General features: G+C 43.8%; 1 protein-coding gene across 7 annotated transcripts in view; it reads right to left on the bottom strand.

Moving 5' to 3' along the window:
• The window catches only part of KALRN (kalirin RhoGEF kinase), a 413233-nt gene that overhangs the window by 145762 nt on the left and 251942 nt on the right, over positions 1–15529 (bottom strand). For 5 of the 7 annotated variants that reach the window (XM_063429172.1, XM_063429174.1, XM_063429173.1 and 2 more), the window contains exon 34: positions 10391–10637. In XM_063429172.1, coding sequence (XP_063285242.1) covers positions 10391–10637 — 247 coding nt within the window. Of the gene's footprint in view, positions 1–10390; positions 10638–11151; positions 11210–14113; positions 14342–15529 lie in introns of those variants that run through there. The other 2 variants (XM_063429176.1, XM_063429178.1) reach the window with 2 other exon arrangements.

Genomic DNA, 15529 nt, shown 5'->3' on the forward strand with positions numbered 1-15529 from the left:
TTCCAATTTGTGATTAATTCCACACCATGTGACTTCAAGAGGAGGATCCTCAAGGACTTTCAAACATTTAAAAAGAAGGATTCCTGAGGCTATCATGCAGCTACTGAGGAAGCTCATAGAGTGAAACGCGTTTAGCTGATTATTCTGGACTTTTTATTGGACTTTTATTGGATCTTTTTACTTTCTAAGTACCCATTTATTTTGTTTTTAATGTATTAACAATAAATGTTATTTACTATTTTATACTTTAGTCCAAAGTCCTTTATAGCCATCAGGAACTCCATTGGGGAGAGTGCTATTCCCCCTCTAAAGTAGCACATTGTTTATCAACCTCAGAGCCGGGATTTCAGGGCTCTGCAGAAGGTGAGCACAACTATTTATATTTCAAAATACCATTATAGTATGTGCAATTCTACACAGTTGTTTTTCTGCTTTTCTTCTCGTTGTATACTCCTGGAGGGACACTACCTGGGATAAAGGGGTGTGTTGCTGCCCTAAAAGCATAAAGGATCCTTTTACGGAGCCAATACCATATAGGCTCCTGTCCATGTGAGTGGTTTCAGTCATTACTTACTACCAATTATCCATTTTGGAACATCTGCACTATATTTTTGTTTCTCTTGTTTCCTTTTATATGTACATTCAAGTTTTTCAAGACTGTCACTGTACCAAAGGGGTGAGTAAACCCCTCTACTGTTTAGAGCGCTCCACTTGTTTGGTATAATTTGTATACCTTATTTCTGAATCTCTTGGACGTTGAACCCCCAGAAATCTCCATTAAATAAGTAAAGACCCCGCACCGTCAGGCATTACCCCATGTTCCTAATCTTTCTGCTCTCCCCGTATTAATAAAAATTCCAATTTGTTTTAGGTACAATAAATAAATTTTTTTTTTTAATTAAAAGCTATGCGAAAAATTCACCAAAGTGAGAATTGTCAAGAATTCAAAGAGAATTTAAAATGTAAAGCCAAAATTGCTGAACTGGACAGATTCTGCAAATCAGCTAAGCTTACAGTTTGACGACATTGGCCTTGAATTCAAAATAATTCTCACTTTAGTAGGGATGCACCAAAATGAAAATTCTGGGCTGAAACCGAAAATTCAGGATGCCCTTGGCCGAAAACAACTTTTTTTCCCCCGAAATGATTTAAAAACATTTTTTTTCCTATTATTAATAAAAATTGGCATGTTTTAAATACCGATGAAGAAATTGACCCTATCTGGGAGAAAAACCTAGACTTGTGTTTAGAGGAGCCAAATATTTTAGACAAATCTTAAATAGTCTTTTAGATAAAGAAAAGCAAGAATGTAGCAATAACTTTTTAAAGTAACAAAAAGGTTTTTATTATTGTGGGAATTGCAGGGGTATTAATATAAGAACGAATAAACAAACAAAAAAAAAGCTTTACATTTATCTCTTTCAAAACATCACGCCCATTGAAAACACGGATCAGGGAACACATTATATAAATCTCAAAGAAAATCTCTGAAACATTTTATGGAGTATCATGATGGGGATCTCAGGGATATGGAATTTATTGCAATTGAACATGTCAAGATTCACTGGAGAGGGGATTTTTTTTTTATTTATTTTATTTGACAAAGTAATATAGGACAAGGCAGGATGTTCCGGTTTAAGCATAACATATCATATTACAGTATAGGAATACAGTTGATAAGCCTGGTAGACATTGGATAATACAATAAGTGCCTAGTGCACAAGACTCTTCGTTAGGGGCGCGGACATCACGTATGTGCTGTCAATTTTGTATTTATATTGCATAGTGACTCGGTTACAGGTGGCCAGGGTGGGAAGGTGGGTTTCTGTGGGCATCTGGTGGTGCCTATCGTATAGCTATTGAAGGGTCTTAGAGTTTAGTTGGGTTATAAGTTATCTTTCAGTGATGCGGTGGAGTCGCAGGCTATGTTAGATACAGGTGGTGGCCCTGCTTACTTGCTCCGACTGCAAGGTGTCATCTGTAATGTGGAACCCGTGGTTGACTCCTGCTTTTTGTACCCGATGCAGCCGAGTTTCGCTTCGGCATGACTATACCCCCCTCCATTCCCTGGCGCCTACCTGTCTGGCATGTGATTACATGGGTGTTTGAGCTAATCGTAAGCTTCAGTGAGCTATCGATGCCTGCGTGTGCTTTATATGTACAAAGTTGGATTTTTAATTTACATACACCCAAAAGGTCTTAATGCCGATTTTGAGATCAATTCCTAGATTTAATGTTTTTAAATATGCACTTTATCTTTCTATTCCATTTTTTACACTAGAGAGTGTTATTTAGATTAGAGATTTTATATACCCTGTTCTTATATTTTAACATTATTATGGAATAGAAAAATTTAAATATTCAAATAGTCAGTGAGACAGCCACTAGAGGCTGGATTAACCCTTATGTAAACATAGCAGTTTCTCTTACAGCAGAAAGGGTTAATCCTAGAGGGACCTGGCACCCAGACGACTTTATTAAGCTGAAGTGGTCTGGGTGCCTATAGTGGTCCTTTAATAACACCGGACACTCCATATAGGGCCATTAAGAATTTCCCCATCCTAATATGGTTTTGTCGGGCAGAAAGGTAAAGACATACACATACACTAGTTGTGTAACGTCAATTCCTGGTAGAGGTAACCACTTGCCCAGAGAAAAAATTGGGAATAAGACCTCGGAAGTGACGCTGCTTCTGTGCAGTGAGTCACTTCCGGTACGGACGTACTGAACTAATAGAAAACAGCTGGAACTAACACCCCTCCGGAGTACTGGACTCTTATTGGCTGAAAACCCACGGAGAACCACCAATGAGGAATCACACCGCCATATTTAAAAAAAAAACAGATGGAACTAGAAGCAGCATACAACGATTGAAAAAGCCCTTAGACAGGGTAAAACGCGTCTCGGGAAGGACTCCATGCTGGACAGCATACTCTTATATACTTAGCTTTTATTGATTTACCTAGATTTGTTTTTCAGTATAATAATAAATGTATTTTGCACATTCAAGTCCTCTTTGGGTCCTCCAACTTGCTGCTACAAAGAAGGTGGTGTCCTCTTTACAGACACCTAAGCCATTCCACCCAGAGCAAGGTTCATGGGCTTTGAGCAAGGTGAGCACAAATTTGCACTTTAATACATCCATATCTAGATTGTAAACTACTACACCAAAAGACATTTTATGTTCTACTGCTTTAGTCTTAATTCAAGGGGAAAGTGCCACCAGACGGCACTGCTGCTGAAGAGATTTGAGTCCTATTTGAGGCTCTACTCCATGTGAGTTGTTAATCTGCAACGTAGATACGTTTCTGATTCTTTAACATAGAATTATGCTATGTACGGTATTTTCCCTATTTTTTTACTCCATTGGATTGAAACATCATCCAAGCTTGGTAACATCTGATACATCCCCATTTAGAGTAGGTGGTTACATTTCCACCATCTTTCTCACGCTCCACTCTTAAAAGGGACACTATAGTCATCTAAACAACTTTAGCTTAATGAAGCAGTTTTAGTGTATAGATCATGCCTCCAGTTTTACTGCTCAATTCTCTGCCATTTAGGAGTTAAATCACTTTGTTTCTGTTTATGCAGCCCTAGCCACACCTCCCCTGGCTGTGACTGACACAGCCTGCATGAAAAAAAATGGTTTCACTTTCAATCAGATGTAATTTACCTTGCACATTTATCTCTTGCTCTGCAAATTGAACTTTAATAACACTCACAGGAGGCTCTTGCAGGGTCTAGCAAGCTATTAACATAGCAGGGGATAAGGACATCTAAATTAAACAGAAATTGCAATAAAGGAAGGATAAACTTTACATGACTCTTTACAGGAAGTGTTTATGGAAGGCTGTGCAAGTCACATGCAGGAAAGTGTGACTAGGGTTCATAAACAAAGTGATTTAACTCCTAAAAAGCAGAGGATTGAGCAGTGAGACTGCAGGGGCATGTTCTATACACCAAAACTGCTTCATTAAGCTAAAGTTGTTTTGGTGACTATAGTGTCCCTTTAAAGAGTATAGCTCTTTGGGCTCTTTTCTTGTATGCATGTTTTTGCTGGGTTAGAGGGCTTCCCACTAGAGTGTTGTAGCGTTCTCAAAAATTATAAATTATACTCTCTGTACCTATACACTCTCTCTCTCTCTAAATCTCCCACCACCTCCCCAGCAACTGGACGACACTCCGCTCTGGCGGTATAACTGATTTTAATAGAGCTGCACACAGTCTTTTATGCGAGTCCCCATGCAAGGGGTTTCCAATTAAATATTCCAGGGGCATTCCCCACTGGACCTGAGATTAGACTGAGACAAAAGTACACAACATTACTATATTAACTCTCAGGTCCAGGACATGTATAATACTAATCACCCCAAAACATACAGTACCCCACAAGATACCCCCTTGAGCCCTATATCCCTGTATAGTCTGGATCTAAAGCCCAACATATCCCAAAAGTGCTCAGATCCCACAAAAGCAGCTGAAACGCCACCGGGTATGGTTTAGACCAACCGCACACGAGGCGCTTGCCCAAAAAGGTTCCATGAAATCAGGCTTTGCTGTCCGTTTCTTTCGGGAGTATGAACTACATGAAAAACCAATACAAAATTGTTTGTGCGTACATTTATTATGTGCGTCTTGTTAAGGAGTTTGCTCCCCCCGAACGCCACTGTTCGCCTAAATCTCAACGAATATAACGTGTCCACGCCATTGAGTGCCCGTTTTTAAATTCCATACACTCGACGACCAAACACCGCTGACCCTCTTGGTATCTAAAGATGGCCGTCGCCACGTGTTCGCACATACGAACGGCGGCCACCCAGCCGACCGCTTGGAACATTCATGTAATTGCGGCTCGTGGAGGTGTGAACAGGGGTTATTGGGGTTAACAATTGGCACACCCCATATATGGGTGGCCTGTTGTTCGACAACCGAACAAGACAGTGGTAGCAGGCCAGGAGAATGGTATTTACCGAATGGCCAGGCACAAAAAAATAAAAAATAAAATGATAATCCTATAACAGGGGGATCTGTCCAACACAGGGGCTGCAAGCATAAAACAGAGGACAACCGGGGAAAAAAAAAGACACGGACAGCCCATAGCAGGAATAAGGGTACTGACCCAAGGCCAATTCCGCTACAGAAGACATCCATGGGGATTTCAAAAGGCAAATTTCGAACCTTAGCGTGGGAAAATTTTTCCACTACCTTGTACCATGTGTAGTGGTAATAAGCAAATTAAATTCTCTGGACTTTCTGCCTGGCTTATCAGTCAGGTCCCGCAAATTGTAATGTATAAAAGCACTTAATTATGTAAAAATATTACATAAATATATATGTAGAATTAAAAATAATATTGTTTTTTAATATATATATATATATATATATATATATATATATATATATATATATATATATATATATATATATATATATATATATATACATATACACACACACACACACATATATATATATTTATGTATATAGACAGTGTATTTTGACATCTATATTAATATCAAAATACGGTTAGAACAAAATGACACATACATTTTTCCGAAAGACCTCGTGACCAGGGGGACCGGATCAGACGCAGGGGGACTGTCTGGGATGCCAGGTAAATTCCCCCCATCGCAATCCCCAGCAAGCAGGTAAGTACCCTGGATGGCAGGGACAAACTATGCCGCCTGCCGGCCTTTAGAGATGGGTCCCCAAGGAAGGCATAGTACCACCGTCCTTAAGGCATTAAAAAGATTCTATATTATTATATTTATATGGTGCCAATAAATCCCGCTTTACAATGGGTGGACGTAAAGACGTGCTTGTAACCAGACAAGTTTGACGCACAGATTGGGGGCCCTGCTCAGTGAGCTTACATGTTAGAGGGAGTGGGGTATAGTGACACAGTAACAGAGGGATTGAGGGCCTGCTCAGTGAGCTTACATGTTAGAGGGAGTGGGGTATAGTGACACAGTAACAGAGGGATTGAGGGCCTGCTCAGAGAGTTTACATGTTAGAGGGAGTGGGGTATAGTGACACAGTAACAGAGGGATTGAGGGCCCTGCTCAGTGAGTTTACATGTTAGAGGGAGTGTGGTATAGTGACACAGTAACAGAGGGATTGTGGGCCCTACTCAGTAAGTTTACATGTTAGAGGGAGTGGGGTATAGTGACACAGTAACAGAGGGATTGAGGGCCCTGCTCAGTGAGTTTACATGTTACAGGGAGTGGGGTATAGTGACACAGTAACAGAGGGATTGAGGCCCTGCTCCGTGAGCTTACATGTTAGAGGAAGTGGGGTATAGTGACACAGTAACAGAGGGATTGAGGCCCTGCTCAGTGCGTTTACATGTTAGAGGAAGTGGGGTATAGTGACACAGTAACAGAGGGATTGAGGCCCTGCTCAGTGCGCTTACATGTTAGAGGAAGTGGGGTATAGTGACACAGTAACAGAGGGATTGAGGCCCTGCTCAGTGAGCTTACATGTTAGAGGGAGTGGGGTATAGTGACACAGTAACAGAGGGATTGAGGGCCCTGCTCAGTGCGTTTACATGTTAGAGGGAGTGGGGTATAGTGACACAGTAACAGAGGGATTGAGGCCCTGCTCAGTGCGTTTACATGTTAGAGAGAGTAGGGTATAGTGACACAGTAACAGAGGGATTGAGGCCCTGCTCAGTGAGTTTACATGTTACAGGGAGTGGGGTATAGTGACACAGTAACAGAGGGATTGAGGCCCTGCTCAGTGAGCTTACATGTTAGAGGGAGTGGGGTATAGTGACACAGTAACAGAGGGATTGAGGCCCTGCTCAGTGAGATTACATGTTAGAGGGAGTGGGGTATAATGACACAGTAACAGAGGGATTGAGGGCCCTGTTCAGTGAGTTTACATGTTAGAGGGAGTGGGGTATAGTGACACAGTAACAGAGGGATTGAGGGTCCTGCTCAGTGAGTTTACATGTTAGAGGGAGTGGGGTATAGTGACACAGTAACAAGAGGGATTGGGGGCCCTGCTCAGTGAGTTTAAAATGTTAGAGGGAGTGGGGTATAGTGACACAGTAACAGAGGGATTGAGGGTCCTGTTCAGTGAGTTTACATGTTAGAGGGAGTGGGGTATAGTGACACAGTAACAGAGGGATTGAGGGTCCTGCTCAGTGAGTTTACATGTTAGAGGGAGTGGGGTATAGTGACACAGTAACAAGAGGGATTGGGGGCCCTACTCAGTGAGTTTAAATGTTAGAGGGAGTGGGGTATAGTGACACAGTAACAAGAGGGATTGGGGGCCCTACTCAGTGAGTTTAAATGTTAGAGGGAGTGGGGTATAGTGACACAGTAACAGAGGGATTGAGGGTCCTGTTCAGTGAGTTTACATGTTAGAGGGAGTGGGGTATAGTGACACAGTAACAGAGGGATTGAGGGTCCTGCTCAGTGAGTTTACATGTTAGAGGGAGTGGGGTATAGTGACACAGTAACAAGAGGGATTGGGGGCCCTACTCAGTGAGTTTAAATGTTAGAGGGAGTGGGGTATAGTGACACAGTAACAAGAGGGATTGGGGGCCCTACTCAGTGAGTTTAAATGTTAGAGGGAGTGGGGTATAGGGACACAGTAACACGAGGGATTGGGGGCCCTGCTCAGTGAGTTTAAATGTTAGAGGGAGTGGGGTATAGTGACACAGAAACAGAGGGATTGAGGGCCCTGTTCAGTGAGTTTACATGTTAGAGGGAGTGGGGTATAGTGACACAGTAACAGGGGGATTGAGGGCCCTGTTCAGTGAGTTTACATGTTAGAGGGAGTGGGGTATAGTGACACAGTAACAGAGGGATTGAGGGCCTGCTCAGTGAGTTTACATGTTAGAGGGAGTGGGGTATAGTGACACAGTAACAGAGGGATTGAGGGCCCTGTTCAGTGAGTTTACATGTTAGAGGGAGTGGGGTATAGTGACACAGTAACAGAGGGATTGAGGGTCCTGCTCAGTGAGTTTACATGTTAGAGGGAGTGGGGTATAGGGACACAGTAACAGAGGGATTGAGGGCCTGCTCAGTGAGTTTACATGTTAGAGGGAGTGGGGTATAGTGACACAGTAACATAGGGAATGAGGGCCCTGTTCAGTGAGTTTACATGTTAGAGGGAGTGGGGTATAGTGACGCAGTAACAGAGGGATTGAGGGTCCTGCTCAGTGAGTTTAAATGTTAGAGGGAGTGGGGTATAGTGACACAGTAACAGAGGGATTGAGGGCCTGCTCAGTGAGTTTACATGTTAGAGGGAGTGGGGTATAGTGACACAGTAACAGAGGGATTGAGGGCCCTGCTCAGTGAGTTTACATGTTAGAGGGAGTGGGGTATAGTGACACAGTAACAGAGGGATTGAGGGCCCTGCTCAGTGAGTTTACATGTTAGAGGGAGTGTGGTATAGTGACACAGTAACAGAGGGATTGGGGGCCCTGCTCTGTGAGCTTACATGCTAGATGGAGTGGGGTATAGTGACAGTAACAGAGGGATTGAGGCCCTGCTCAGTGCGTTTACATGTTAGAGGGAGTGGGGTACAGTGACACAGTAACAGAGGGATTGAGGGCCCTGCTCAGTGAGTTTACATGTTAGAGGGAGTGGGGTATAGTGACACAGTAACAGAGGGATTGAGGGCCTGCTCAGTGAGTTTACATGTAAGAGGGAGTGGGGTATAGTGACAGTAACAGAGGGATTGAGGGCCCTGCTCAGTGAGCTTACATGTTAGAGGGAGTGGGGTATAGTGACACAGTAACAGAGGGATTGAGGGCCTGCTCAGTGAGTTTACATGTAAGAGGGAGTGGGGTATAGTGACAGTAACAGAGGGATTGAGGCCCTGCTCAGTGCGTTTACATGTTAGAGGGAGTGGGGTATAGTGACACAGTAACAGAGGGGTTGAGGGCCCTGCTCAGTGAGTTTACATGTTAGAGGGAGTGGGGTATAGTGACACAGTAACAGAGGGATTGAGGGCCCTGCTCAGTGAGTTTACATGCTAGAGGCAGTGGGGTATAGTGACACAGTAACAGAGGGATTGAGGCCCTGCTCAGTGAGTTTACATGTTAGAGGGAGTGGGGTATAGTGACACAGTAACAGAGGGATAGAGGGCCTGCTCAGTGAGTTTACATGTTAGAGGGAGTGGGGTATAGTGACACAGTAACAGAGGGATAGAGGGCCTGCTCAGTGAGTTTACATGTTAGAGGGAGTGGGGTATAGTGACAGTAACAGAGGGATTGGGGGCCCTGCTCAGTGAGTTTACATGTTAGAGGGAGTGGGGTATAGTGACAGTAACAGAGGGATTGAGGTCCTGCTCAGTGAGTTTACATGTTAGAGGGAGTGGGGTATAGTGACACAGTAACAGAGGGATTGAGGGCCCTGCTCAGTGAGTTTACATGTTAGAGGGAGTGGGGTATAGTGACACAGTAACAGAGGGATTGAGGCCCTGCTCAGTGAGGTTACATGTTAGAGAGAGTGGGGTATAGTGACACAGTAACAGAGGGATTGAGGGCCCTGCTCAGTGAATTTACATGTTAGAGGGAGTGGGGTATAGTGACACAGTAACAGAGGGATTGAGGGCCTGCTCAGTGAGTTTACATGTTAGAGGGAGTGGGGTATAGTGACACAATAACAGAGGGATTGAGGGCCCTGCTCAATGAGCTTACATGTAAGAGGGAGCGGGGTATAGTGACACAGTAACAGAGGGATTGAGGGCCCTGCTCAATGAGCTTACATGTAAGAGGGAGTACTCAATTAATGCAAGGCTGTATACAGCTGTAAATTGAGCAGAATAGTCCATACCAGTACAGGGCTATTAATCACCAAATTATAATCCTTAAGGGGTTACAATATGGTCTTGAGATATTTAAATCAGGCACAATATTAGATAAAAATAAAATAAAAAAAACATATCCCATAAATCCTGCCCAGTAGTTCAGCATTTACTACATATGATGAAAGGAACCAGGGCCCAAACCACACTGCAACAGCTTTCAGCATACACACAGCGTGTGGCTGTGTACAGGCAGCATTGTGAGGGGAGCCCAGGCAGGCGAGTAAATCTATCATAAATGGCTGGCTGACGGATTGCAGGTAAACAGCTTGGCAACATAAATAAAACCTTGAAATTTGCCCATTGCCAAAAATCACTAGTCCAAGCTAAGTCAAACACCACATAGTAAAAATGGTGGGAAAATAGGTCAAAAATAAAATTAAAATAAATTTATCATAAAATAAAACAAACAGAAAAGCAACTCTTAATACAGCCTGCCAACGTAGGAAAATCCCCAGTATTGGCATCTCACCCCCAATGGCAGAATCACTGTAGACATTGTATTGAGCAGCCATGGACGCTGTGAAGGGAGGCCCAGAAATATTAGGACTTGGCCCCTTCTTACCTTTTCCTGATGGGAAGAAACACTCCATTTCCACACTGCTGCGGGAGTGAGAGATGCACAGAGCGCTGCTGGGTACTAGCCCTTCCTGCGGGGGGCTCCGGTCTGTCGTCCGCACCAGACACCAGCCAGGCCGGTCACTTGGCCTCTCGAGCAGTTCCACTGTCTGCCCACCCTGTACGCTCAGCTCATTACTGTGAATCGCAATGAAATCCTGGAGCACCGTGGTCAGCTCGCAACCGCCAGACAACTACAAGAAAGAGGAGAGACTGGCGTTAGGACAGCAGCACAAACACCGTGCGGGGTGGGGGGGGAAGGGGGACTGTATCTGCTTCATTCAATTAAAATGATAAAACATACACATAGAAAAAGAGAATCAAAATGTGGCTGTTGTATCGCTCTCCATAGGGACAATCACACTGTGTGCACTCGACACACATACTGTTAAAGTTTTTAATCACTATGCAGACAGACTAACTAAATTAAATCCCCCTTCCCCCAATAAATACAATTATTTTATCCACCTCGACCATTGCAGCCCATTTTCTGTTTTGAAATCAGCTCTGTTCACTGTGTAGTGAATACATCCCTATATTCTAAGTGATGGGAGTTTATAAAGTGGATTGTTAAAATCTAGGAGCAGACAGGAGTAAAGAATCGCAGCTACTGCCCCACGGCATCCTCCTGAGTGCACCCCTTGCAATTCCCACAAATCCTGTTTCATTAAATCACCTCCTACTAAACTGGCGGAAACTCGCAGTTACCTTGTCGCTTCCTGCACCTCCTGGATTACTGGATAAACCCCTTAGAGACCAGCAGGAAACCGCAGACACCCACAGGTTCAAACCAAGAACACGTCAAGTTACAGAGCCAGCCAGGCATGCCTCCCATCCAACCTGGGTGCAGACCCCGGCTCCGTAATCCGCCAAGCGTCTGGGATGCACTGTACCTGAGACAGGTGCTCCTGAGAGCAGCGCAGCTGCAGGGCCCGTGACATCACGGACAAGCAGCTGATAGCAGGTTTCCATGGCAACCAACAGAGATTAACCCTTCACTGGCAGAATGCAATTTACAAACAGAAATATTTGGGTCATTTAAAGTACAGAAGGCAAAGCTCTCGCCCCAGAAGAGGAGCAGGTTATTAAGCGTTGGCTGCCATGTTACCTCTGGAGGATACCGTGCAGGTGTAATATTTACCTGTAACACCATGACCCACAATCTTATGGCTTAACCTTTCAGCCACCAGTACACTGTAATCACAGCGCTTCGCTAGTCACTGCACACATGCAAGGACTGGAAAAAACAGAATTATTCGCTTAATTCGTAAAACTGATAACAGAACTGCAAACAGGTCACAGGGTAAGAACCCAGAATGTGTGATGTCCTTGCTGATTGTTCCTGATTCCACCCCATAGATTTAGTAATATCACATACACGTTCTCATTTGTGTCAGTTAGTGCACACTCCATATATACACCACACTGGGGACTTGATTACACCTTTTTTTGTAAAGAACGTGTTTTGACACTTTATTCCTCAGACTTTTTGCTCTTTTTTTCCTGATATTTTTAATCTGTAGTCTGGCTGAGAGTGATGGCACCTGCAGTTTGTGATCCCTGGAGTATGGAGATCTGACATTTTATTTCCTTTTACTTTGCAAGCAGATGGTAAATGCTAACTAAGCAGCCAGTGACACAGAGATCTTGGACTGTCTGATTAGATAAGGGCCATTCCTTGTTAGCTCCATAAAGTGTCACTAAGGGCAGAGATCGGCACTATATATTACCTCCTCCACCAGCCCAAGCTGATAGTCGTACAGGTTCACCAGACCAACCCATATCATGTCACATGTGATTCGTATGATGCAAGACATGGCAGTTACATGGGGAATCCCTGTCTAGGTATCAGACGGGGTATTAGATGGCTTTTAAAGAGCCAATGTGTTTAACTAGTGGTGAGAATATCAAGGCGTCATTTCTCTATTGGAATAACGAGCTGGCGTAACGCAAGTAATGGGTCCCAGCAGTGAACGTGATTCAGGCGAACATTCAGACACTTCTATATTTACTACAATTAGGGCGTCTCCCAAATTACAGAATCTGTCAGCGGACTTTGCTCTCCATTACAAATCTATAACGAGCATGCAATATATTAGGTGAGAAGGATTAACCCCTGCATTGCTGGAGTGAAACCTCTATGAAATGGTGTTCTGTATGTAATGGACAGTAACACTCTAATACACAGCCAACCAACATCTGGAACTATAGGTGCTACAAAGCATGTTTCTATAGTAAAGGAGTTTAAGCATGCATGGGATAGGCATAAGGCTATCCTAACTATAAGATAAGGCCAGAGACTAATGAAAGTATTTAGAAAATTGGGCAGACTAGATGGGCCGAATGGTTCTTATCTGCCGTCACATTCTATGTTTATGTTACTACAGAGGCATGGCCAGACAACATGGAACTGCAACATACACCACTGCATTAATACAGTGCCAGGCAGCACCCGCGCTGCAGCTACTGCCAATTATCACTCCCATGATGTACAGCCAGCCATCAACCAATATTTTGCTTAAAGTGACACTCCACAGTCCAAAGCCAAAAAAAAAAAAAAAAGTAAAAATATTTAGTAGATCTACCAGCAATGAAAGCAAGTACGCTCATGTAATCTTGTCACTGGGGGTATATCTAACTACGCTCAGAATTTCTGTGTCTGTCCAATCACAGCCTTCCAAATGCAGCTCAATGCAATAAGAAGTTGTTGCAGGGCAGGTGCTCTGAGTAATTGCTACCTTTTGAGTTCAGTTCCACTGAGCTAACCAAACCAGGAAGTAACAGGACCGGTTCTGTATCACGGTTATGTAGCACTCTGTATCACTATAGAGAGCAGCGGGATCACTCAGACCGCGAGCTCTGTTTCACTATAGAGAGCAGCGGGATCACTCAGACCGCGAGCTCTGTATCACTATAGAGAGCAGCGGGATCACTCAGACCGCGAGCTCTGTATCACTATAGAGAGCAGCGGGATCACTCAGACCGCGAGCTCTGTATCACTATAGAGAGCAGCGGGATCACTCAGACCGCGAGCTCTGTATCACTATAGAGAGCAGCGGGATCACTCAGACCGCGAGCTCTGTATCACTATAGAGAGCAGCGGGATCACACAGACCGCGAGCTCTGTATCACTATAGAGAGCAGCGGGATCACTCAGACCGCGAGCTCTGTATCACTATAGAGAGCAGCGGGATCACTCAGACCGCGAGCTCTGTATCACTATAGAGAGCAGCGGGATCACTCAGACCGCGAGCTCTGTATCACTATAGAGAGCGTAGTTTTCTCTGAATTATTTTTATTAAGGTTCAAACTGCGTGTGTCTTTATTGAAGATATTAGAAGCAATCAATACAGAGTGAGACGGTTAATAAATTAATTATAGGACTATTATAACCAGGTTACATAACTGACAGACAGATTCTCCCCCAATCCTTCACATAGGGTTTCTTTCCTATATACACACAAGTTGTTACAAACTTGGCAAACGCCTAGAAAGCAGTTTGGAACTTCACATTCCAATATTAACCATTTCCTGGCCATATTTAAAGAAATAATCAATTTCAAGGAAATGATTACTATTGGAGTTTTGGAAGGAACATTAACCCTGATCAGTCCATACATGCACATTCCATTTAACCCTTTTAGTAGTAGCACCGGCCCCAGGTACTTACAGCGGTTGCCTTGGGAGGCTGCTTAGGCTGCAGCCAGCGTTTCATGGTGTGAGTGTGTTCTCCCGGGAGTGACAGCATGCAGGCTGAGCAGGGCAGGGACCTTGCGGAGGGAGGAGTGTTTGTCACACAGCCTGCCTGCAGCCAGATCACATGGAAGTCAGGACCGTCTTGTGATTCACAATTATAGGATGATGTGCCGGGACCAGAGATGCCCCTTTAACATCTATTTACTCTGAGAGAGAGAGAGAGAGAGAGAGAAAGCTCCCCAGCCGAGGATCTCAGCTCCACCATGACCTCCACACATCCAGCTTTCCTTCCTGCTGCTGGGCAGTACATGAAAAATCCTACTCTGAAAATAATGGCATAATCAAACATAGAGGAATCTTAAGGAACTACCTGATTAATTAATTGGTTTCCAGGCTACATACTGAGGGGCAGCACTTTACATGCTCAGCCGATCAGCTGGAAAAGATGGTGGCTGTCTGTCCTACCTGCAGTGAGTCCTGCATCCTCCCTAACATGCAGCTTCTCACCACTGACATCGCGGACCATCGTACACACAACGGTAATCTCAAAACTAGTGTTAATACTATTACGCTTTAATCAAGTTTTCAAAGGAAATGTTTTTTTTACATGTACTTCATTTAAGAAAAATGTAAGAAAAAAAAAAGCTAACGTTTGTCTACTCTAAACAGTCTGACCCAATAACTGTCACATTCATACACCGTCAGACCCAATAACTGTCACATTCATACACCATCAGACCCAATAACTGTCACATTCATACACTGTCTGACCCAATAACTGTCACATTCATACACTGTCTGACCCAATAACTGTCACATTCATACACCGTCAGACCCAATAACTGTCACATTCATACACTGTCTGACCCAATAACTCTCACATTCATACACTGTCTGACCCAATAACTGTCACATTCATACACCGTCAGACCCAATAACTGTCACATTCATACACCATCAGACCCAATAACTGTCACATTCATACACCGTCAGACCCAATAACTGTCACATTCATACACTGTCTGACCCAATAACTGTCACATTCATACACCGTCAGACCCAATAACTGTCACATTCATACGCCGTCTGACCCAATAACTGTCACATTCATACACAGTCGGACCCAATAACTGTCACATTCATACACCGTCAGACCCAATAACTGTCACATTCATACACTGTCTGACCCAATAACTGTCACATTCATACACTGTCTGACCCAATAACTGTCACATTCATACACTGTCTGACCCAATAACTGTCACATTCATACACTGTCTGACCCAATAACTGTCACATTCATACACCGTCAGACCCAATAACTGTCACATTCATACGCCGTCTGACCCAATAACTGTCACATTCATACACAGTCAGACCCAATAACTGT

This window comes from Pelobates fuscus, chromosome 8 (assembly GCF_036172605.1).
Source record: "Pelobates fuscus isolate aPelFus1 chromosome 8, aPelFus1.pri, whole genome shotgun sequence".
In the NCBI taxonomy this organism is placed as follows: Eukaryota; Metazoa; Chordata; class Amphibia; order Anura; family Pelobatidae; genus Pelobates; species Pelobates fuscus.